The sequence below is a fragment of the Mercenaria mercenaria genome, chromosome 15 (genome assembly GCF_021730395.1).
Source record: "Mercenaria mercenaria strain notata chromosome 15, MADL_Memer_1, whole genome shotgun sequence".
Lineage (NCBI taxonomy): Eukaryota > Metazoa > Mollusca > Bivalvia > Venerida > Veneridae > Mercenaria > Mercenaria mercenaria.
In genome coordinates this window covers 23,494,806-23,520,336 of record NC_069375.1, presented here as the reverse complement: position 1 = coordinate 23,520,336, position 25,531 = coordinate 23,494,806, and the positions used below count along the sequence as shown (strand labels likewise).

Here is a 25,531-nt window from a genome sequence, read left to right as displayed (position 1 = left end):
AGAAACTGCCAACAGCATGCACCATATCCAAAGCAGGGGCATAGTTACCTGCAAGTAAAATACACAGCTGCGTATATATGGTCCTAATTTTGTAAAAATGTTTCCAGACTGCACTACACACGTTCTAGAAACCCTAAAACTTCCAAGGGAGCACCCCTAAAGAAGACAAATTCACGAAATCCTTGCTATGCCCTTCCAAAGGGTAATCAAACAATATCCAGTTCTATTAAAGCGGAAATATTATATCCACCCAAGCCGAAATGTTCAAGCTGAAAATTTAAACACGGTTCATTTACATTGATCACATTCGTATTTCGTCCCTTGAAAGAAATGAGTTTAGTTTAATTGTCTCATTTGATACTTTTCCGTCCCGCAGAATTAAAATATTCAAGTTTTTCTGACTCCACAACATAGATAATAAATGATGGTAATCTCTTTTGAAGTCTTTACAATGACAATATTTAATTTTTCCAATTTGTGAAAATTAAAATGCACTCTTCAATATTCCTAAAATTCTTTTCAAAAAATATTTTTTAACGAAACTTTTGTCTTGATTTGACAAACAAATAAGGGGAAGTAAAATCTTAAATCAATCTCTGATGATATGTTATTAGAATACTTGTGACTGTTTACAATGTCAAAAGTTTAAGCGTTGCCCATTCTCCTTAGGTATGTCATCTTGAACAATTACAATAGATAACGATGTCTTCATTGGATTAAAGTAATAAATATTAAACTTTTATTCATTTTTGTATGTAGTTATATTGCTGTAGTAAACTAAAGTGCTAGTATTGACATAGTGGTGGCAGTACCTGAGATAACTTAAAGAGTTGCTCTAAACGGGATATTAATTGGGGGATCAATAATATAAATAATAAACATATTTTCTGTTTAAAACCAAGATAGAACGTCACTTTATTACCCGGAAAATTTGTGTCTAAAGCAAAAAGAAACATATTTCATTATTTTACATGTTATGTGTGTTTTACGTAAAATACTTTTGGGATGCTGTTAAAAAATGTGGAATAAAATTGTTTTAAAGTCCTGACCATTAACAATGATGTGACACAATGCGACAGAACATTCATGCATACAAGTAGTGACAGTGTTGAATTACGGTTACTGTACGTTGTCCAGGTTTAAATAAGGTAGAAAGTATGGTTTTCATGATTGGCATTTCTAATGTAATAATAAATAACAAATAAATTAAATGTACTCAAAATTGGCCACATGACCACAAAACCACAAGTCATGACAATCTTCTAATACTACAGCCAGCCCGGCAACACCGTTCAAAAGCAGATGTTCACCGACGTTTGGACCAGCAGAATTACCTTTCCATTCATAGACACCTGAAACATGAAAATAGAGAGCCACCTGGCAGAAGAGATTTTAAATAAAGACATGTTAATAAAGATATGTTAAATTTATTTGAAGAATACAAAACATCTGAGAAAAGGAGGGTAATTTATACGGTCAGTATAAAGGGCCATATATCTTGCCGTCCTCAAGCAATCCAATTAAATCTTACAGGGCCGCGTAAAAGCAGTTTAAATTTCTACTATGTTTAATGGAAGTCCTACAAACAGTTCTGAGATATGACACCAAAACGGACAAGAACTTGAATAATGCTTTATATATACTTGCAATCTGACCCAAACTTGGCATTTCCCTATTGCAGTTAACATTTCTGTCGTGTTTCAAAAACTTTTTAAGATATTCAATACCGTGTCATATATATGGTTTCGGACGGATGGACTGACAACGCCAAAACTATATCTTAATTTCCGGCTCCGGCGAAGGATAATAACAGCGGCGGAAATTATTTTGTTTTACACCCACATACACTCAGTTCAGTACAAAAGTATCTTTTCTATTTCATAAATTATGTCTCTCAGTAAACTATTGAGCGGGGTAAAACAAAATAATTTCCGCCCATTTTATTATCCCCCGCAAAATGATGTGTTATTACATCTCTATTCCCTAATAACAATGCATTGACTTTGTTTCATTATTAGCCGCCAGTTTCAGAAACCGAGTGAAAAGACGTTTTAAATAGAGCAAAACCCACCAGCAAAACGTGGTCTCTATGAGATTAATCTGAACCACTTAAAGAAAGTAAGGACAGTCTGTGAAGGGGCTGGACCGTAAGTTGATTTTTAATTACTCCTTATGAAATTGGCTCTCTCAAATGCAATTCTACAGTTATAATAAAGACAGAAGAAAAAGAGAGACGGTATTTTCAAAATATCGTTTGTATGTGAAGAGGAATGGATGGACAATTTTGTACAACTTCGACCTAATATAAAAGTAGTGATAAGAAATATTGTATCCTATGTAATTACATGTATATATGATGTGATAAAGAGGGAGTTCGTTCAATAGAATGTGCGTGTGTAATTCTGCTATATATTGTAAGGTTAAATCAAATATGCTGCAGCAGACAGCCATGATTACTACATGTATTTGTTCAGTACCCTAAGAAACAAATGACACGTTTTTGATTGTTTGTAATGATAAAGGACGATTGCAAATTCTAGTGATAAACAGGTTTATGTATATAAAAGGCAGACAAAAAAGCATTTACTTGAAATCTTGTTACTATCATTAATTTGAAATATTTTTATTATCATATTGAATTTTGCAGCTGTATGAGTTTTTATATTTGAAGGTATTTCATAGAAGGTTTAGTAAATCTGTTCAGTTTTATCGAACGTTTGCTGAGTATGAGAATGGTTTTTGTGAAAAGAAAGGAAACTTCTTGTTAGAAAGGTTGACCACTTATTATTATATCATTATTACATGCTATAGGTATATTTGATATAAATTCTTATATATTTCAGCCATAAAGATATTTACAACTAATTAACATGCATTCAAATTGACTTGTTTCCAAATATAAATAAGAACTAATGCATTGCACAATTCAGATTGAATGAAAGCAACTGGGACAACGAGCTGTAGATTCTTAACTCAAACAGAAATAGTGTAAACCTGTGTAAAGAGTGTGTGTAACCATGTTGCATCGAAGCGGATGTATGTGTAAAATACTCATTAGATTGCTACGTAATTCAAAAGCTTTGGAGATATCAACTCGATACTTGAGTTATTATAATTTGTACACGATTGTTTTTTCCTGCTTATATGTGTGCTTGTGTGTCTAAAGCGGTGACATACAGGGTTGTTGTATCTTACTTGTCTGTTTATCTATGTTAGTTAGTTGATTGTGGTTGTGGGTATTTATCTTTGGTGTACATGAATGTCTGCGCTATTGTGGTTTACGTTGTAGTGTAGCTGTGATTAAGGAACGTAGCATTCCCTTGATATATTCATCCTTGTTCTATTTTCCCCTTTAACCTCCTCCCCAATCCCCCTTTCTACCCCTTACCCCTTCCTCCCCTTGCATAAAATTCAAATGCACTTGTTGGATTTTTGAAGCAACCCGTCAGTAATATTTTTCCGTTACAGCTTCTTTTTGTTGAGGGCCTTAACATTGCAAATGCGTGGCTCTGAGGCTGTGTTTTAGTGCTCTGTGCTTCCGAGAAATCTACCCTTACCTATTATCTTTTGTAAGTGATGGGTGTTTAGTAGAAATAACATTGTATTAGTATAACGTTGTTTCAGCGAGTTGGCTTTGCTATTGCTACATTTAATTCTTTAGATATGCCCTTTTCGAACTGTAAAAGAATAAAAGCGTGTTCAAAAGTCAACCAACAGTACTTCTATCATTTTCATTTCTTGATATTTATTCACGTTATTTATCGTGCTTTATATTTCGATATGATTTAGGATATTATGCTGTTGAATATGCATAATTGTTAGAAATTAGCTAGTCGCTTTTTGCCGTCATCACCTAAAATTAAAACATCGCAAGTCCTTTCGAATATACATTAGGTAAACCAATTAGATAGAAAAGAAAACTGGAGAAATCGTTAGGATTATTATATAGGAAGATCCCAGTATTTCATCATGCATCAGCGTATATTAACATGCTTTATTTCATTTTAACATGATCTGATACAAGTTAACATAAGTGATTAAATCTGGAACGACGGTTTAAGTGCGGACAGGTTACACAGCATTTTAATTCCAACTGCTGATAAATTACTAGTTCTTCATAATTATTATCATAATATTTCGATTAATTTGTAAGAATGAAAATATACAGGGTATTTGTGGTTGATTGTCTGATTTACCGTATTTCGTATTGTAATAAATGTCCCAAATTCTGTTTTACATGCATCTTTTAAAGGTGTACGTTTAAATTCCGAAAAGGATTTAAGTAGAATGAATCGTTATATTCCATTTTTATTGAAGATTTATAGTCATACACTTGCTCAAAACGAAAAATGCATGACATATCTTTTGTCGTCTGCATTGGCTCAGAGTATGCATACAGAGTATAAACACACTGCTTTATCTTTAGCTAAATGTTGCGTTTAAAATACATAACAGCAATGAGTGTATACATGTACTAACGATTAAAAGTGTACTTTATGTTTCTATTTATAACATAATATGATACTATGAATCTAAGCGTTTAAACTAGTCGTTAACATAATCGTCTGAAATGGATGATTTTGGAATTAAGACTGAGCCAGTAGAAAAGGAAAGTGTCTTGAAAATAAAAGCTGAACCAGATGAGAAGGAAATAACTTCAAATGAAAATGATTTATGTGAACCTTGTAGAAGTGAAAATAATGTGGCAAAAGCGGATGGAATATGTAAAGAATGTGATGATTTAATGTGTAACACGTGTTTCCGGCATCACCTTAAGGCAAAACAGTGCAGACATCACGAGTTGATTTATGCAAACATGCAGACCATTTCAACAGAAAAAGAAAAGGTGGAGAAATGCAAATATCATGGCGGTGAGACAATTAAATTTTATTGCAAGAAACATGAAACGGTTGGGTGTGGTGATTGTATGGTTCTTGGTCACAGTACATGCGATCCGGAATATATAAATGCTTTATCAACAGATTTCAAAGAAAACGAAACCTTCAAGTGTTTACTGTCGAAGCTTGCAATACTAGCTGATACAGTCAAAGAAAGTGAAACCTTTCTTCACGATGACAAGGCAAGTAATGAACTATGGCATGAAAAAGCTCTGGAAGAAATAAGAAAATTTAGAAAGGACATTGATGACTATCTTGACACAGCAGAAACAGTCATTATGTCAGAAGTAGATCAGTTACGAAACAACAACTGCAAATATTTGATAAAGCTTGAGGAAAATTGCAAGGCTCTTTTGTCAAAAACTGAACGATTGAAAGAGAAATTAGACACGGATCTGTACGACGGAAATGCACTTTTTATTCACGCAGTTAAATGCAAGCTATATATCCCGTCGTTAGAAAAGGCAGTTTCCAAATTACAGTCCAAAGAAGAAATAAAAAAGTTTGAATTTGTCTCTGACAGACACCTTTCAACTGTAATTGCATCTGCCAAAAAGCTGGGACATTTCAACCTTTCAAAACGCACGACATCTGAACATCAAACGCCCTCTGCGCTGTCTGGTGATATCAGTATACAACCAGAAGACAATTTGGAATGCATGTATGAAGAAATGGAAGGCAGGAAAAGGAGGAAACGAGGTAAAGCATCATAAAATTTACAGTATTTTCCTTTCTTTTTAGCAAACGTAATCCATCACATAAAACGAAAATATATAGGTTATTTTATCTTATTCATTATATATGTAAAATAGGAACATATTTTTCAAGGAATCATAAAAATAATTATAATATATTCGGTTTGATGTGTCTGTTTATGATAATTTGTAAAAAGATTGCTGTTCATTTTGATTATTTATATTTTATAAAATGGCTACTATAAATCCAACAGTCTGACAGTAATAAAATACAAAATAACTTTTAATTGAAATAAATCGTGATTTTGTAGTTTTAATTTTAATATGGATTTCATGGTCACGTTTCACTTGAATACGAAATACATGGACTTGTTTTAGATTCTGTATACTAGGTTAAATAAAATCTGAAAAAAAAGATCCTTTGGAAGCAAACAATGCAACCAAATGCCAACAAATAAACTTTGCACAACAATATATTTATTCTTAAATACAATATACTCACACATTATACTTAACATTTTGTTTTCTCTCAAAATTACGTTGGTTCAGTTGAGGTTTGCAGAGTTTTTTTTTCTGTTATCTCTACACCGACTTAATCGTCTTATAAGCAAGCACGGGCTTAAAGATTTCGGAAATGCTTCATATTTTGGGTCTATGTTTTTGAATACTTGAAAGATTGCAGTTGTGTAGATGAAAGTGGACACATTTTGACCGTAAATATACTGTACTTTCTGTAATATTTTTAAAGCATGTATTGTGTTGCCATTACTGTTATTGTCTTTCAGGTACTGGCGTTGACAGTGCACGAGTTGGTGCTCGTGTTCGCCCAGGACCTTGCTTTACCTACGACTGGGTAAGAGAATAGATGATAATTACACTGTGGCGTGTATATGTACATTATTACGCATCATTACAATTGAAAGCGTCAGATGTACAGTATCTCGGATTAAAAGAGATCGAGCATTTAATTTTGATGTAAAAATGATATTTTAAGACGGGAAAATGTCTTCGAGATAGCCGGAGTTTGAGACAAGTGAGTTCGAAATATCGGTGTTCAAAAAATAAATAAAAACGAAAGGTTAAATCCACAGTAAGTTATTGGCAAATGAACTTTGTTCGAAAGATAATTTTAAAAGTAAAACACTTCTAAATAATAAAGTGTTTCATATAAAGTATCCTGGTAATTGTTGAAGTGTAAGTGTCCGGTCACAGAGAATGCATTTTAGTCTAAGTTTAATTCAATACGCTCGTTTATATTACATATAATTACTTCCTGCTTTTCTGACAAACAGTTTTAGAAATTTAGAAATTGACTAAGGGTTTCAAGTATTACATTTACTGTAATTAATATATCATAATTACTGGTAATTACCTCCACGTAGAGTGAGTACACAAAACACGTCCCTGGGCTTATTCTGATCCGCGATGTTAATAGGTTCTAGGCTCAGCTTATATTAAGTTCTCACACATTTATCTATATGATATGTGCATCATAATTGTTTCCAAACTATCAAGCACTGATTGGGATTCGATTTTATCCGTTGTTGAAACTAGGAATAAGTATGGTGACTCATTTCTGCCAAGTTCTGTTGTCATGTTGGCGCTAATACCAGTATGATAATGAGACAGCGCAGTAAATTTTTTTTGTTGTGTTGGCGTCCCCGTTAGCACGTAGATAAGACAAAACTAGGGCGACGACACGACGCACTTTTATGTCATGGAAGCGCTCTAGTTGATCATGTCCTCACACTCACGGTTCGCCACGCTACAACACGGTGATACGACAAAGTAGCATTCTGACGTGTTATATACTGTCGTGCTAGCGGGAGCCACTTGACAACAAGGCAAATTATGTTTTTCGTTGTTTCAACCTCCGGTAGACATTCGCAAAAGGGCCTATATGACCGTTTCAATGCTGCCTCGATAACAACAGGAAATAACTTTGTTTATCTACCTAACATAGGTACTGAGCGCATGTACTCACTCTTATTAACCTCCATTATTTGGAACTGCATAATTATATGTAATCTGACTCCGCATCTTAACGGAAAGTTAAACAACGTCAAAACAACGGCAAGATAAGTTTGCGTGCCATTGTGTTTTTCTTTTGCGCCTCCGCCAGCACAACAAAACGACAAAATGTGCTTTTGTTATGTATTCGTGTCCTTGTGCTGCACCAACACGATTGTTTCTGTCGTGTCTTTGTCCTATTTTGTGGTGTCTACGTATTTCGTGTCCATGTGCTGCCATCCTGGCGAGGGCACAAATATAACAACACGACAAAAATTATTAATCGTCCTGTCGTGCTCTCGTTCTGGCGGGAGCATAAACACGAGCTACCATAAATATCTCTACCAAACAGTAACTGTTTACTGGATGTAGAGTATGTTCGTTTATATCTGTAACGTTTTGTCGTTGTTGAATAGATTTATATTTATTACATGTTTTCAGTGAATTGTCTAAATATGACAGTGAATATATCTGGTATTTTTCACAGTGAAATATATCAAATTAATCTTTACTTGTAAGAAACTAAACAATGGTTAAATCAAGTAAAAACATGAAATAAAAAGATGTTTTGTTTGTTTTACATGTAAGATCAAAATGCCTTTCACTCATGAACACCATATCTTAATTTTTACTCTTGGTTATGCCCCTCGAGAAAATATTGCATCTGGTGTTCACTCGTGAGAGATTATTTCAATCTTACTCCGAAATAAACAAATATCCCCTATATCTTAATAAATAGTGCAAGCCATTTTATCTTGCACGAATAAATTACATACTATATCATCAATGGACTTACTGTGTCTACATTCATTATATTACAGGATCATCGCAATAAGCCTGGTACTGTGACGTCAGTTGAACCAGATGGCACTGTCACTGTGAAGTGGGATGCTACGGGAAAGTCTTGGTCAGGCTACCGTGTAGGGGCAGTGTGGAATGGAGTCGAACTCATCTAAATTCTTATAGATTGTTGATTACAGGTCTTCTGCTTCTCTTGTAATCGCCATTGGCTACATGGTTGTTAAATACAAAACACCATCAAACAGTTTAATCTTTTTTCTTGACAGTATTGTTTTGTTTTTGCACTTCAAACTGCATTAACTGTTGATGCGAAACATTTGATTGACAGTCAATACATTCTTTTATGACAGTATTTTGAGTTGAAAACACTTTGATAATACAACTATCCATAAATATATGTGTGTTTTTATCAATACATAGCATATGCTTGATAATTCATTTTACTATTATAGACATATATCTATGTCTTGAAGTCTTTCTCACAGAAACAAAATGGCAGTTATCAGAATGTTTCTCTACGTCACCCTCGTGACAGGTGCCAGTTATGGACAGGGTTCGCAAGACTAGACACCGATGAACAGGAATTTCGATGAAATCTTGATAACAAGGAAAAATAGTTAACTTAATAATTAACAGATCAGTCTGTTCGGATTTCCTTCTCCCTTCCTTTTCAGAACATTTGAAATGATAAAGAATTATAAGCTTTATAATATAAAATAACTTCTTTGTTTCTCGACTTGACATTTTTTCAAAAAGTAGAGCTATTGTAATCCAGTCTTGGGCGATACTGCTGGAAAAAGTACAAATCACCCAGAACTGAACACTAGTCGGGATATCAGTAGCTACCGGAAATTGAACCTGCTTTACACTGCGCCACTCACTCTCTGGAAAGTCACTCAGCTTTAAGCTAAATTGAATAACTCCACTGTTAGCTTCTAGCAATGAACGGCTTTCTGTTATATAACAAGACGCTGCTGTGTCCCGAGTACGGCTGGTAACCAACGCCTCCAGAACATTGCTCCCATGTCGTTTAAATAAGTTCATAAATGTATTATAAATATAGATACACTCTTTCTATTTATTATTTCTGATAAATTTTAAAACATACAATGCACCATTTATCTTCCCTCTTTCTATATATAAGATGTTTAATGCGAAGGAGAGACACATTAAATGTTACATAAATAAATGGTGAATAGATCTGTAACAAAGTCCCCATATTATCCAATGCAAGGAGAGTATAAAATAGTTTTGAAAGGAAACATACGTGGTCTATTACGTCGTTTTAATGTAAACTCTCATTAAACATAACAACTTGATGGCTTTCAATATCCAAATCACTGGCATCATAGTCACAGAAACATTTTCAATTTTCAATCTTAGCCAGAAACATTTTCAGTCTTAGCCGAGATTGATAATGAAACTTAATGTGATTTTTATCTAAATTGGATATTTACAATTAAATATTAAGATAATTTATTTTTAAGTGACTATTCATTACTGATGGTCAGTCATAAAAGGATTTCTAGTAAAATTTCCTGGTAAAATTCCAATCTCAAACTCAGCTGAGACCGAAACATATTTTGTAAACACGGGGCCAGAAAATATAAAAAAGTTGCGTTCAGTTACTTGAAAACAAGGTCCGTGTCAAGGACCAGGATCCTAAGATTATGCAAGATCCAAGCACGCAGTCTCAACGAAATAAGGTTTAAATAAGAAAATTAAGTAGTCAGTAGCAAAAATACCACTGGAAGAGAGATTAAAATCGGTTCCTAGTGCCTCATACTTAACACCATCATGTTCCAACCGGCTTTTGCCATCGTAATCATTAATTAAGCGATCGGTATTTTTTACTTTGTTTTCTTATCATACTTATATCAGTCTATTACATCTAGCTATTCAGCCTCCGACATCAGTTGTCGCTTAAAACTTCATCTACACATTTATATATTGAAACTCTATATAGCAGACCCGCTTATCTCAAACTTCCGTCTATCTCAAAGACATTTTCCGATTCCGAAAACACGTGCACAAATATCATTTTCAGTCTAATTTCTGATATCTCGAAGTAAAATGCTTGACCCCTTGACATTCGAGATACCGAGTTTCAGCTGTATATTATTATTTGTATATATAATATGTCATGTCTCAGTAGACCTCTATAAAATCCTTACCATCCATATCTCGCATTCAGCTGTCATCTCTATATACTAATTATTGTCCATTTCTTCATATCAGCTCTCGTATCAGAGTACACCTCTTTATAATTCTTACCACCCAAAACCTCGCCATACATCTACATATTTCCGTTTATCCTCCATCATCAGTCTTCGTATTACGGTTCATATTTACTAATCTACATGTTACCATCTATCCTCTGTCACCAGTTCTATTACGTCTCACCATGTCGAATCTATATCTTACCATCTATCCTCCACAATCACTTGTCATATTACGGTTCCGATTTACAAATCTTCACCTTACCATCTATCCTCTTTCACCAGTTGTCATACTCCAGTTCAACTTTACAGATATTTCCCAGTTTCAGTGGTCATATTACGGTTCAAATCTACATCTTAACATCTATCCTCCTTCATCAGTTGTCATATTACGGTTCAGCTTTACAAATCTACATATTACCATCTATCTTCCATAAAACAGTTGTCATATTACAGTTCACCAAAATAAATCTGCATGTTAACATGTGTAATTTCACAGTAAACGTTTATACTCGTCTTACCGTCCAATCGCCGTCATCAATTGACTGTCATATCACAGTACACATCTATCGTCTTCTTAGACCTCCACTTCGTATACACCATCCCTTGTCTCATTTGCTTGAGGTGTAAGGAACAAGCAGTCAGTTACAGTAACTAATGGCGATGTCAAACAAAAGACAATGAAATAGCAATTTACACAAATACACAAAATACAATATATAATCTATAACTTTTTTCGAAAACAGAGTAAAACCAAAGAAATATTTACATCTGTGTAATGATTTGTTGCAGACTGATTGAAAATGATGAATGATATTTTAATCTGATTTCTTTCAATTCAGATACCATATTAATTGCATGTTTGATCTGTATATGACCTATACGAGTAATAAAACGAATGATAACTCAATATTTATTTCGTGAAACACATTAAAACTTAAAATAATCATAATAATAATGTGATTATTAATAAATGTTTTTGATTTGAAAATTATTTTGAAATATCAAGAAATAATAAAAGATTCTTTAAAGTCACATTTATTAACCCTCAGCATATATTTACAGTGAAAACCCCCAAACATGATATACATTGATTTAAAAGAGTACGAAATATTCGACATACTTTAGTGGCTGATTTTTGCCATCTGGTCCTGGCGTGTTGGCACCAAAAATCTAGCGCGCCAATACGACCAAAACCGTATTGGTCGGTCGTATCGGCGAGCTAATTTGTCATGTTGGCCTGTTGGCACCTTTTAAACGCACCAATACACCAGAACTAAATGGCAGAAAATAGACATCGTAAGAAACCTTATTATAAAATGTTCTTTTTCTTCTGTATAAATTGTATTTCACGCACGTATAAAACCATCATCATATATTTGAACATTGACAATGAACACACGGACTGGAGGAACGCGGATCTGAAACAGAGTACTGAGAGTACTGAGGCAACACTTATGTACAATCCCTATATATTTTTCATGCATATTACAATGGAGTTTGATGCCTTGAAGTTTTAAAGTGTATAAAAACTTGTGACTTAACCATAATGCAATATGATTTTGTAATATAAACAATTGCATTACAACGTTTATATCTTAAAGGTAGTTCTCATTATCGTCGCTGCGCGTTCTTAGCAATAAGATTTTTTGTTCTAGACAAATTGTATACTGCAAAATCTCTCTCTAGTCAGATTGCTCTGTGTCGGCACAGCAGAGGATTAATTTGAGTGTATGTCTTTTCTTCTGTAAAAAGCACGACGTGTTTAGCATGAAATTGGTGCTATAAAAATTTTGTATATACTATACTTGTAATTTTGCCTTTATGTGTATTGTAATAGTCACTTTCAATGCCATAACTCTGTTTTCGTTAGAATATTCAGAATATAAAGATACAGGATAAATATTTTGGAAATTTTGCACTAAACTCTAATATATAATACTTAAGAAATTATATTTGTTACTAAATCACTTATTCTGTTCCGTTATTAACGCAAGCACATATAAATGTTTCTCTGTTAAAAGCATCTAAAATGACATAGCCGCTATGTCTTATAAACTCATTCCACATCTTTATATCTTCTTCAAAATGCGATGTAGTACCGTAGTTAATTTTCCTAGAATAATATGACAAGAGACAAAACCCACAGTAATTATTTTTCCACGGCCAAGAAAACAACACGATCGTTAAGTAGGTATCCTTGACTCTTATCATTATGACTGTTCATGTAATGACCATTTTACGTGACCATCTAAAAGTGCAAATAGTATCAGATGTAGCCGAAGTAAACGACCGCTAAGTCATTTTCTGACTTGTTTGTATTAATAAGAGGATGGACTTTCTTAATGTCGAATTACATGCAAAACAACACCGTGCTTTAGCTAATGTAACGATATGCCATATATGATGTAGAGGTGTGGCTACGCCTGTATATCACGAACTATCTTAGACAAGCTGACTTTGTGGAATACCTTTTGTCAGGGCTTGGGAGTCTTTTAATTTTCAGCAGTGGAATTTTTCTTAGACAACCTTTTATTAATCGATCGTATACTAAGATATATGTTCGTTGTAAAAATGCTCCTTATTGAAGTAGTATAAATGCAATAATAACTCTGAATGCTGTCTTAAGAAAATTATAGCATCTATTATATAAATTTATATTCTTGTACAGCTGAGGAATAAAAAGTGAAATCATTCATTCTAACATGGCTGAATTTGACTGCCAATTAAACAAAAAAGAAAGTCAAACTCTGTATATTCTGCGATAAACAACGGTTGACGCGCGGACCGGTCAGGGAGCATTGTGACGTCAATTATGACGACAAATCGCCCCATGACGTCTGGTACTTTTCTACTCAGATAAATGAAGCCTAGCATAATTTTTATCAAAATATTTCAGCGAACATGTAAAAATGAAAACAATCAAGACCTTTTTGTGGTTTGCCGTCTACTTTACCGCAGTTTATCATTCAGAAGCTTAGATATTATACATTACGGGCTAACGCCCTCGTGGTTCAATTCCTGCGCATCTGAACTCTGAACCGTGATAAATTAGACAACAAACCACTCGAAGGCCTTGATTATTTGTTTAATTAAACATAACAAATACTATAAAATCGATAACGATGCAACCAACCATAATAAAAGCAGACTTTGTTTGACCGAGATTGTTGATGACAGGTAATGAAATGAGCAGCACCCCTCACGATACCTAGCATCGGCATAAGCAAATTTATATTATACATATAAGAGAGGCGTTCTCGGTACGACTTAAATCTAAAAACAGTATTTTCTGTTGATGTTGCAAATTATTTCAATTATTTTTTAACAAAGTTATAAAGCTATAGTATCATACCTTTTCAGAACACGCTCGTGTCATTAACCGAATATATATCAGCACTGAGTCAAAGACAATTTACATATTCCGTTACATATACTCATGTCTGATAATTGTTTCTGCTTGGTTGCGCGCTTTTAATGTGTTTCCTTTAATGCTCTATTTTCTGAAAAGGCATTGTGTTTGTTAGGCGTTCTTAAAGGTTCATAATGCCTTGATTTGAAATATGGCTGCGGCATATTCCGCCATGACAATGTGTATTTCCCTGCTTTTTCACTGATATCCTTATAAATTTGTTAAATTTTTATCACTAAATATTTGATCAAAATGTATAAAGATTGGTTTTCAAGGCATCTAGTAGTTTGAAATGTCACAGATGTAAAAGTGTTTAAATTCTAATGAAATAAATCGTGGCCTCAACGCGAAACTAGTCTATGTGTATATAGAAATAGAAGCAGATAGACTAGTTTCGCATTAAGACCACGAAATGCTGTTTGCAGATACACTTAGCACACTTCAGATAGTATTTAGTTAAGTCCAGTGAAAAGGAGTGGTTTCATGACATTTATAGGAAAAAGTATTACCGCCATGCTCGGTGAAATGGTCTGAATTTTGCATTTTTGAATTATTTTGTTGCTTGCTTTAAATGCCACTTTTTGTAAGGTTATGTCTCAATGTCTCAATGCCAGTGTGTATTGAGCAAAACCCTTCACAATGGGGAAAAAGGAAACAGGGAACACATTTTCTTTTATTTTCATTGCACCTTTAAAAGATACTAGTTTAGGTAAACGACTCGATAATATATCTGAAGACGTTTTGTTATCTTCTCGTTTTGCCTGCAAGGAGCAAAATGTGTTATCGCAGTAACTTTTTAGATTGAAGAATTGTGGTTTGATATCTACCAAAGGTTTCCTCCCTGATTTAAGTCACAAAAGAATGGTTTGTGAAGAAAGGGCAATATTGCAGTAGGTAACAATAAGCCTTTGGATTTGTTTATTCAGTGTTCATAAACTTGATATAAACACTCAATACTGTTTGTTTCTAAATCCTTTTTAAATCATATTTGCATTGTGCCTAGTTATAAATGAAACCAAAAAAAAAGAGAAGATTTTTCATTCCAATGGCAGTGGTTGCATGTTTATATTTTAAAAGTATTGTACATAAAATATAAACGTAAGATCACTTTCACTGGTATAATTTGTTTTCATTTATATGATATTGGCAGATTTTGTTTGTCAATAGAGCCAAATAATCAAAATTTTAACTATTATGCGATGTCACGAGATAACAATTCTTCATTGAAGGGTTTCGTAATCTGGTCGGATAGAAAATATAGTTAAAGTAAATCTTTTAACATTATTGTCCACAAAGTGTCAAAGTTTGCATCAAGCACAGTTTGGTTTGGTTAGTAGGAAAATGTATATACCTACGTTAGTGATCATATCTTTGTAGGGAATATCTTATTTAGTAATAACATTTCCCATGAAACGCAACGGAAAGCTTCAAACCATGTATGCTAAAACCATTCATGATTATAACACTATTTTTAGTAACAACGTTAACCTGATGTGACTTGCAGTAACATAAATAAAAATGATAAATTATATTTGATAGACGCATCGCATATTTAAGCACAGGTGTTATTATTTGTACACCTCCGCACTTTAAAAACGCACCACTTAATAAATATACAAATTACACTTTCTGAGTGGACCAATTTATTCATTCTTGTATTATATAGTAATCTCAATATCTCTTTCATAAGATGTGCAAAAATGAAAAAGATCTATAAATAAAAACTACCTATTTAAGATGTTTATATCTGGTACCCCTCAGTTTCAAAATTCACAAAATAGAATTTTTAGATTTTTTATTACTTATTTCACGCATAAAGTCTTCCAATATTAATTTAAATGATAACAAATGTCTTTTTCCGATACACTAGTCACTTGTCGCTTAATTAAAATTATATTTATTCAAAACCACTCATCCGTGACTTATTATGCACAGGTAAGACGTTTAGCACGTTTTGCATGTGCACTGTACATGTGAGTTGTCAAATAATATAAAATTGATAAATTCGTGATCTCTAATAAAAACGTAACTACAAGATCAACAATTGTTGATCGCCGCGATCATATTGAATAGGTAAAGTATATGCGCGCTGGGGAAAATATTTCATGATGGACCTGTGAATTCTTTACTTATGGGTGAAACAGGTCTCATAAGCGTAAATACGACTACTTCTACTGATTATAAAACATACTGTACGATTTGTTGTGAATTAACTGTTGTTGTACTTTTAGTAGTTCACCCGCCACCCTTGTTTAAGAGCAACATTTAAAAAACACGTTTTTTTTTCATCCTCAAGTAATAAGTAAGTAGACTCGCCCAGTTTAATCAATAACCCACAATTGACCGACCCCTCTGGTACGGTATCTAGACGCATAATCTAACTCTATACATAGAGCGCCTACTTCACCCGATTTACATTCGGAACATTTTCACGCGTTTCGGGCTTTATCGTATGTTTAACATGGGATTTTTGAACGGCCCAAAGATGTTGGAAATGTTTGTCTCATTGTTTATTTTTTTTTAATAAAAATGTTACTGCTTTCATTGTCTATCACTTTTTTTCCACCCTTGCCTGAAAAAACAGTAATGAGTTTGTACACTGTTCAGACAATTGTGCTCTCTTGAAATTTGACCAAACACAAGTTTATCTGCATAAACAGAAAGCATGATATGTCACCATGCGCGGATCCAGAGGGGGGGGGGGGGGGGACCGGGTGTCCGGACCCCCTCTGGATAATCTTTAAAAAAGGAAAGAAGACAAGAAGGAAAGAAAATGTTTTTCGAAAAAGGCAACATTAGGACTGCATGTAAAGTATATGCGGCTGCTGCTACATACGACCCCGACATAATTCATATTATTTATCTAAAAGAAACTAAGAATTTTACCTTCAAGAAAGCTTGATTTTATCATTTTCCCAAATTTAACAGGTTAGTCCATAAAACTGTCCCAGAATGCAAAAAATGAAGTGCTAAATTTCAAAATTTCCAGGATTGGGGGGCAGGGGATCGGACCCCCCTCTGAGAAAATTGGCTGTGTCCGTGCATGGTCACTATACCTGTCCAGTACTGGACATTATGGTAAACGCTTCTTTCCTGCACAAATGACAATTTCGCAACTTCTGTCCGGTTTGTAAAAATTTCTGGCCGCGATAAACCATTTGACTTGTTTCATTTTGTATAAATAACAAGTTCACAATATGTCCCGACTTCCGGATAATACTCGGGAACGCGCCATTGGAATGACGCAGGCTGGTACGAGTGCGCGAAGGATTGCTATTCTTTTACATTGTCATCATACAACCATTACAAGACTGCACGATCGATTTGTTGCTACTGGTCGTCTGTGAATTTTGACTTGGAGGGTGGTGTCGTTTAATAGGACGAAATGAACAGTTTTTGTTAACCGATTTTTGTTAAATTTTCCTTGTTTGTGTACCAGATAATGAATTTATGTAATCACATAAAAATAATGGAATTGTCATATAAAATAAAATTTTATGACCCATTTTCTGAGTGGTGCGTTTTTAAAGTGCGGAGGTGTACGATGAGTATTTGTCCTGTAGAAACAACTGCGATATAATTCATTTTTGTAGTGGTTTGTTTTTATTCTGCTTTAACAAGAGATATTTGAAAATGTAATAAAATACACTGGCTTCTGACAAGAATTGTGTTCTGTCAAATAAAATTTTAGCCGCAGAAATATAAAATAAAAAAACAAGATCACTAATGTGCTTGACGTTGATAATATGGTCGTGAAAAAAACGACCTTGATCAAATGGGGGTAATGACATATTTCTAGACCAATTTTAAACTAAATGTTAAGAGAAGATTAATTACCACATGCAATACAAGGCATCAGCGATAACATAATATTTCATGATAGACAGTATGCAATTTCTCTTTACCATTCTACAGCCAATAAATCATCAGTTTTGATATTTCGGATCCATTAATCACTTTGGCCGTATCGTAACAAACGCAATTGTATTGAGCGAGTTTGTCGGCGTTACTTATTGTTTTTCTCTTCCTTATCTTGCCTTATTATATAAGATGTATTATTCATTCTGATTTAATATCATTACACTGTCTGGATCAAATTATGTATTGACGATTCCGATATTTTTAGACAATTTCATCACGCACTAAATTGGACAACTCCATGGATATCTGCTTGCAATCTTTAATTTATCCTACATATTACTAGATATGTTGTCATGTAAGTAATAATGAGTATCAAAGATATTCCTTTTCCTATCCGGAAAGTTTATAGCGATATTTGATCTAAATATTCATGGAAATCAAAGTAGCCTTATTTCCATCCAAAGACTGGGTGTATTCCATTTGAAAAAAAAAACAACTTTTGTTACCTGGTTAATTATATTTTGTCAATCTAAATGATGTAAACAACTTCGACGACAATAAAATAAAATGAATGGGTTTTGCGTTCTCATATCAATCATATGAATTATTCCATTTTAGCATTTGGCAATAGGATACAAAACAATGATCTTGACCGGAAAACATTTAATTGTTTTAGCTTGAAAGACGATTATTTATTCCCGTCACTTACGCGGTATGACGCAATGTCATACTTTGGAGGTTACACACGGGGCTAAATGACCAGTCGCCGCCTGTCAATCAAACTTATCTATGATCCAATCAGATAACGATGTTTAACACACACGTGTGTAGCACTTATCGCCGCCATTTTCCTTCGACAGCCTGGTTGTCGAGGTTTGTAGATAACACTGTGGGGAATCACATGATCAAAATAATCTCTAAACCAAAGTTATATTTTGAAGAACATGAATAAAATTTCCTGTCATGATAAGATATAAAATATAAACATAGCCTATCATGTGACTAATGAAAATTGTTAAATTATCATGTAGTTGACAATAATGATAGATATCCTGTAATTACAAACACTAAGGAAAATAATAAGTATCAGTTTCTTGAAGTGTTCCAGATAATCAGAAGATGATTGTGATTGAAATCGTTGTAGTTTTAGGATACATGTATATTGGCATATGATAGGCTATATTTTAGATTTTCAGCAAAAGATTCTTCAATATTATCCCATATTATTCATAAATTTATTTTGGTTTAGAGATTTTTTGATCATGTTATTCCCCGCAGTGAGATAAGTTAAGCATCTATTTTTAAAATCTTGTTAAATTTCTGTTTTATTGCTAAATGTGGAAGTGAAGTTCGAGTTGTGCAAGTTATTTCTTTCCTTTACCAAAACGAGTCTCCAGACACATGCAAACCTTGGCCTTTTTACAATAAAAAGCACCTAGTATGTCGGCTGAAGATGAATAAACTCGAGACTTTAAATCTTACATTTTAAAAGTTATTAAAATGTTGCACCACATTCAATTTATTTATACCATATTATATAATAAGAAGTGAACTGTACATTCGAAGTAATGTTTGTCAAAGGTTTCGCATTTTCATACCACGTGACCTAAGAGGCGGAGCGATCGGACGTTTGGTGACTGGTCAATTAATAACCCATGAGCTCATTTGTAAACATTGCACCATGAAATACATCAGTGTGTGAAAACTATTGTTTGATTCAGGTGAAATACAAAATCTTATTAATTCTCATGAAATCAGACACTAAAGGTTCAAAATAGCTGTGTCGCTCTTAATAACAATTACAAAAATATATAGCTGTCAGTCTATCAAATAAATTTTGATCTTTATCTGAAACAAAAAAATAAATTTAAACGTACATCATATCAGGTGTAACAGCTGATAGACAGTTTCAGGCGCGGATCCAGGATTGTAGAGAAACATTCGGCAAATATATCAAGTGTTGTAATCCGATGTGTATTTGACTGAGTTTGAAAATGAACATTTGGCACTATTTTTGTCTTGATAAACATAGCCTTATTGCGATAACGTTTTGCGAGCGATGCCAGCCGAAATTATGACTAAATGACTGATCTCAATTTTATGCCATCAAAAATAAATGTATGCTTACGAAATTGTACGTGGGAGAGGGGGTGGGGAGGGGGGTCGAGTGTTGGGTTCTCACTGTGCCCCAACCCCATCTGAATGTGCACCAAGTTAATGGTTGCCAAGAAGCATTTGACGAGATCCACAAATCATTGAATATGGTTTAAGAAATAATATATCTCATTTAGTGATACGTCTTTGAATAAAGTCATTGTTTGGAGTTCAGATACGAACAAATTGTATCAATAAACAATGATTTTATTCAAGGTCACATCACTTTTTAAAGATATATTGTTTCGATTAAAATACATGTTCAAGGATTATTATCTACATTTAAAGATAATCAACAAATATTTATCTGTTTTGTGTATTTTATTTTTGACTGAGTTTGAAAATGAACATTTGGCACTATTTTTGTCTTGATAAACATAGCCTTATTGCAATCAGACACTAAATATTCAAAAAGCTGTGTCGCTCTTAATAACAATTACAAAAATATATAGCTGTCACTCTATCAAATAAATTTTGATCTTTATCTGAAACAAACAAATAAATTTAAACGTACATCATACCAAGTGTAACATCTGATAGACAGTTTTAAGCGCGGATCCAGGATTGTAGGGAAACATTCGGCAAATATATCAAGTGTTGTAATACGATGTGTATTTGACTGAGTTTGAAAATGAACATTTGGCACTATTTTTGTCTTGATAAACATAGCCCTATTGCGATAACGTTTTGCGAGCGATGCCAGCCGAAATTATGACTAAATGACTGATCTCAATTTTATGCCATCAAAAATACATGTATGCTTACGAACTTGTACGTGGGAGAGGGGGAGGGGGAGGGGGGTCGAGTGTTGGGTTCCCACTGTGCCCCAACACCATCTGAATGTGCACCAAGTTAATGGTTGCCAAGAAGCATTTGACGAGATCCACAAATCATTGAATATGGTTTAAGAAATAATATATCTCATTTAGTGATACGTCTTTGAATAAAGTCATTGTTTGGAGTTCAGATACGAACAAATTATATCAATAAACAATGATTTTATTCAAGGTCACATCACTTTTTAAAGATATATTGTTTCGATTAAAATACGTGTTCAAGGATTATTATCTACATTTAAAGATAATCAACAAATATTTATCTGTTTTGTGTGGTTTTATTTTTGACTGAGTTTGAAAATGAACATTTGGCACTATTTTTGTCTTCATAAACATAGCCTTATTGCAATCAGACACTAAATGTTCAAAAAGCTGTGTCGCTCTTATTAACAATTACAAAAATATATAGCTGTCACTCTATCAAATAAATTTTGATCTTTATCTGAAACAAACAAATAAATTTAAACGTACATCATACCAGGTGTAACAGCTGATAGACAGTTTTAAGCGCGGATCCAGGATTGTAGGGAAACATTCGGCAAATATATCAAGTGTTGTAATCCGATGTGTATTTGACTGAGTTTGAAAATGAACATTTGGCACTATTTTTGTCTTGATAAACATAGCCTTATTGCGATAACGTTTTGCGAGCGATGCCAGCCGAAATTATGGCTAAATGACTGATCTCAATTTTATGCCATCAAAAATAAATGTATGCTTACAAAATTGTACGTGGGAGAGGGGGTGGGGAGGGGGGTCGAGTGTTGGGTTCCCACTGTGCCCCAACACCATCTGAATGTGCACCAAGTTAATGGTTGCCAAGAAGCATTTGACGAGATCCACAAATCATTGAATATGGTTTAAGAAATAATATATCTCATTTAGTGATATGTCTTTGAATAAAGTCATTGTTTGGAGTTCAGATACGAACAAATTATATCAATAAACAATGATTTTATTCAAGGTCACATCACTTTTTAAAGATATATTGTTTCGATTAAAATACGTGTTCAAGGATTATTATCTACATTTAAAGATAATCAACAAATATTTATTTGTTTTGTCTGGTTTTATTTTCCAGCGCGCCGCTATGACGTTTGACGCTTTGGCGTAATAATAGTGGCGTACAAACTGTGTGTGTTGCATAAGTACAAACAGTTTCAATCTTCTTTGTTTAATATAGGTAAATTAATCGGACCGTGTTAGAATATGCTATAAATTATTTGTTATATTTGTTTCTGTTCAAAGTGCATTCTTGTCTGTGCATCTCGGAATTATTTGCGCTCTGAGCAGGTCAGTATCCGAGTTTGAAAGCTGCTATTATACTGATAGGTCAAATAAATATTTTTATCATGGACAAAGTAGGCCTGGTAACTGAAACAGGGTTTCACTTGTATCATTCACAATGGTCACTTTTATTTCAATTTAAGTATGAATACAAAATTTGATTTGATTAATTTAAGGGTGGGGAAATAATGTTCGTTGATTTCGTGCTTGGGTCATTCTATGTAATTTAGTTCCATTAAATTCATACTCCACCGAAATAACTGTTTTGGTCCAAAACAAAAAATGCAAATCAAAACGATATCAAATAGATCTATTATAGTTTTAATCTATTTCAGAAGTTTAGATGTAATCAGAATCCGTTTTAACCTGTATTAACCTTCCTAACAACAGGAAGCATGTGAAATGGCGAAACGTGCTTTTCTCTTAACAAACAAGTCAAAAATAGAAACATAATTATATGAAAGGACCCCACTTTGCGATGTTAATTGAAGAAATTTCTAAAGAAACATGCTAATTGTGTCCTAAACTTTTACAGGCTTCGATGCTGATTAGCTGGTAAATTGGGACGCTCTGTGAAAGGTTTCTCTTAATGGAAAAAAATCTTAAAATAAATCAGGGAAAATGTTCAACGACACGATCCTGCATGCAACAGAAACGATTTAGCTATATGTTTGTCGCTAATAACATTTCTGTGATCACAGCTGTATACATTCAAATATCTAGATACCATACCTTCTTCATATACGTACACATAAGATAATTTCCCGTAAAATTGTTCTGTGTGATTTATTTTTACAGGAGTTTAAGGTAGGAGTGTGCTTATGTCAGGGAAATAATGTAAGTAAATGTTCATCCTTGTTTCACAAAACAATAATACGTATTTTCTCTAATAAATTACACTTACAGACAGAATTTACTATGTATACACTTTTTTGGATATTTTTTCTTGTCTGGCACCATTTGTTTGTATCAAATAAAATCAACTACGCAGAAGCATGATAAAATTACTTCCAGAGTCCATACAATATATTTAAGGAATAAAATAAATAATGCGGAAATATAGTACCAATATTAATTTTGAAACCACCTTTTTGCTTCCACATTTTTAGTTGGGAGCGAGATTTAGTGCATAACAATATCCGGTCTGAGTTCTTCAGATGTTTCAAGCCGGTGCTAGGGGGGCTAAAGGGGTGTTGATTTTTCCATTACCTCTCATGAACAGACTCAATCAAACCGAGTCTGCTGTTTCTTTGCTTGGTTGCATTCTATGGCTCCAAATGATCTCTGTTGTTTGAGTTTCAAGACGTCGCTGTAACAGTATAGAATTATATTTCCCATCACGAGTAATAATTTACTACATAAAATGGTCGCGTAGAAGTGAGCAGTAAACCCCACACTCTGTTTTTTATGAAAATAAGGAAATCCTATTCTACTGGTTGAGATATGGCCAAACATCAACGGAACCTCGTTTTCTGTATTAATCTCAACCTCAAATCGGATTTCTTTATCTGTGGCATAATTACTTTGTTTGTCTGAATTATCTAACCTTGAATGTGATCAACATCTCAACTACCCTACTGCGCTTAAACTCTCTTGTATGATTTCGATTGTTCAGAAGGCTAACGCCCGGTCCACTGTAACCAATGTGTGCCGACCGTAACTAGTAATAAACAACGTCAACACCTGGCCGCCGCATAGTTCAAACCAACCTCCTACACAGTGGTATCCAGTCACAGTAAAGAGACCAATGCCTTCACACAAAATATTATCAAGATTTTTATAATTCGATTTTTCTCTTTTTTATCCAAAACATTAACTACTAACATCTTTGATATATTATCAGATAAAATTAATTTTGTTCGGCAATTCCTTAAAGGAAGCGACATAACTGCCAATTTACCAGTAGGCTATAGCATTAATTATACGTGGGCCATAAAGGAGTCATGTGTGCCGGTCCGTCCATCGAGTCAACTTTTATAGGTTCTTAGCCGATGGAAAGATTTTCAAAAATGACATCGATTTTAATCCTATTCAAGAAGACGTGCATAGCGCAAGCCTTAGTCACTATGCCAAGGTCAATGTCACACTTGGGAGTTCAAATGTCAAAAGCCAAATTAAGACCGCCTTCTCATCTTCTAAACTGGCGGGAAGATGTTTATAAAACTAGCATCCATTATTTACCTCATCACGATAAAGTGCAAAGCGCTCAAAATCGAGTCACTAGGTCCAAAGTCATGGTCAAACTTTAAGGTCAAAGTACAAGTTGGTTAAATTTGTTTCCGCTCCGTATTAATATGATTAAAACCACCTCCTATTAATGCTACACATAGGATCTGCAGCCAACCGATAGAGGGACACGTTTAGACGACCTTTCCTAGCAAATAGTTTAAATTTATGTTCACTCCATATCCTGTAACCACCAGGGTGAATTTCACAAAATTAGCATCAGTCGTTAACTTCGTTTTCACTAGACAATCCTGAAGGTTTAAACTCGTGATCACAACATTTTACTCAATCTATATCAAAGCGGCATGTTGAGGTATTATAGCTCTAGTTATGTAAATAAAATATTGGATAAGGTATGCATATGTAGTTGCTACTTTACAAAAATATACTTGTCTGTAAGTTTTATAAGTATGTTATCAAATAGAAACCTTAGAGCTTCCCAAACCTGATCACAACTCCATAGGGTGTACCTCTTAAATTTACTGTTCGAAAAGGATGCCCATGTTTCTTTACATGCCAGATAATTAACGTTTTCTAGTATAGAGTAGGAAAGTCATAAGTACTTATAGTCGTACATTTGAAGTCTTTGTTTATTAGCTTTTTGATAACATTTCCAGAGTTCTTGATAGATTAAAACAGATTAACCCCTGAGTTCTCATATACCTTAGAGCAAAACTTTTGCACGTGGCGTTTTATTGCAGTAAGACAAGAAGTCAAAAGTAGAGAAATATTTTTGTAGTGCATAAGGTTGAATTTGCAATGAATCGAGCTGTACATGGAGTTTTGTGTAGTTTAGGGCTCCAATAAAGAGTAGGGAGCTTCATCTGATTGTCGTCAAGGGCGACTTTAAAATCTATACATTGGTATACATGATGTTTTATAATATTATTCTCATCTATTCGTATGTTTCAGTACATTTTGTAATATTTCTGTTTAGTAAATGCGTCATATAATAATAATAATATTTGAAGCTTTGTCTGCAGGAGTTAAAGCAAACTTCTTGTGTAACTAAGATAAAGCTTTCTGGTAATTTCGAAGTGAAAACTTGGGAGGAAGGGTTTGATTCATAAAATTTTACTCTGTACACAGTACAAAAGAGAGAAAAATTGTACATTGAATACAATATGATAAA

At 33.8% G+C, this 25,531-nt stretch overlaps 1 protein-coding gene across 1 annotated transcript; it reads left to right on the top strand.

Moving 5' to 3' along the window:
* The first annotated feature begins 4,462 nt into the window (after positions 1-4,462).
* LOC123548465 (uncharacterized) lies at positions 4,463-8,792 on the top strand. Its single transcript, XM_045335765.2, has 3 exons — positions 4,463-5,597; positions 6,379-6,446; positions 8,425-8,792. Exons 1-3 carry the CDS (start codon positions 4,571-4,573, stop codon positions 8,557-8,559), a joined length of 1,230 nt encoding a protein of 409 aa, XP_045191700.2. The 5' UTR covers positions 4,463-4,570; the 3' UTR covers positions 8,560-8,792.
* Positions 8,793-25,531: the final 16,739 nt, after the last annotated feature.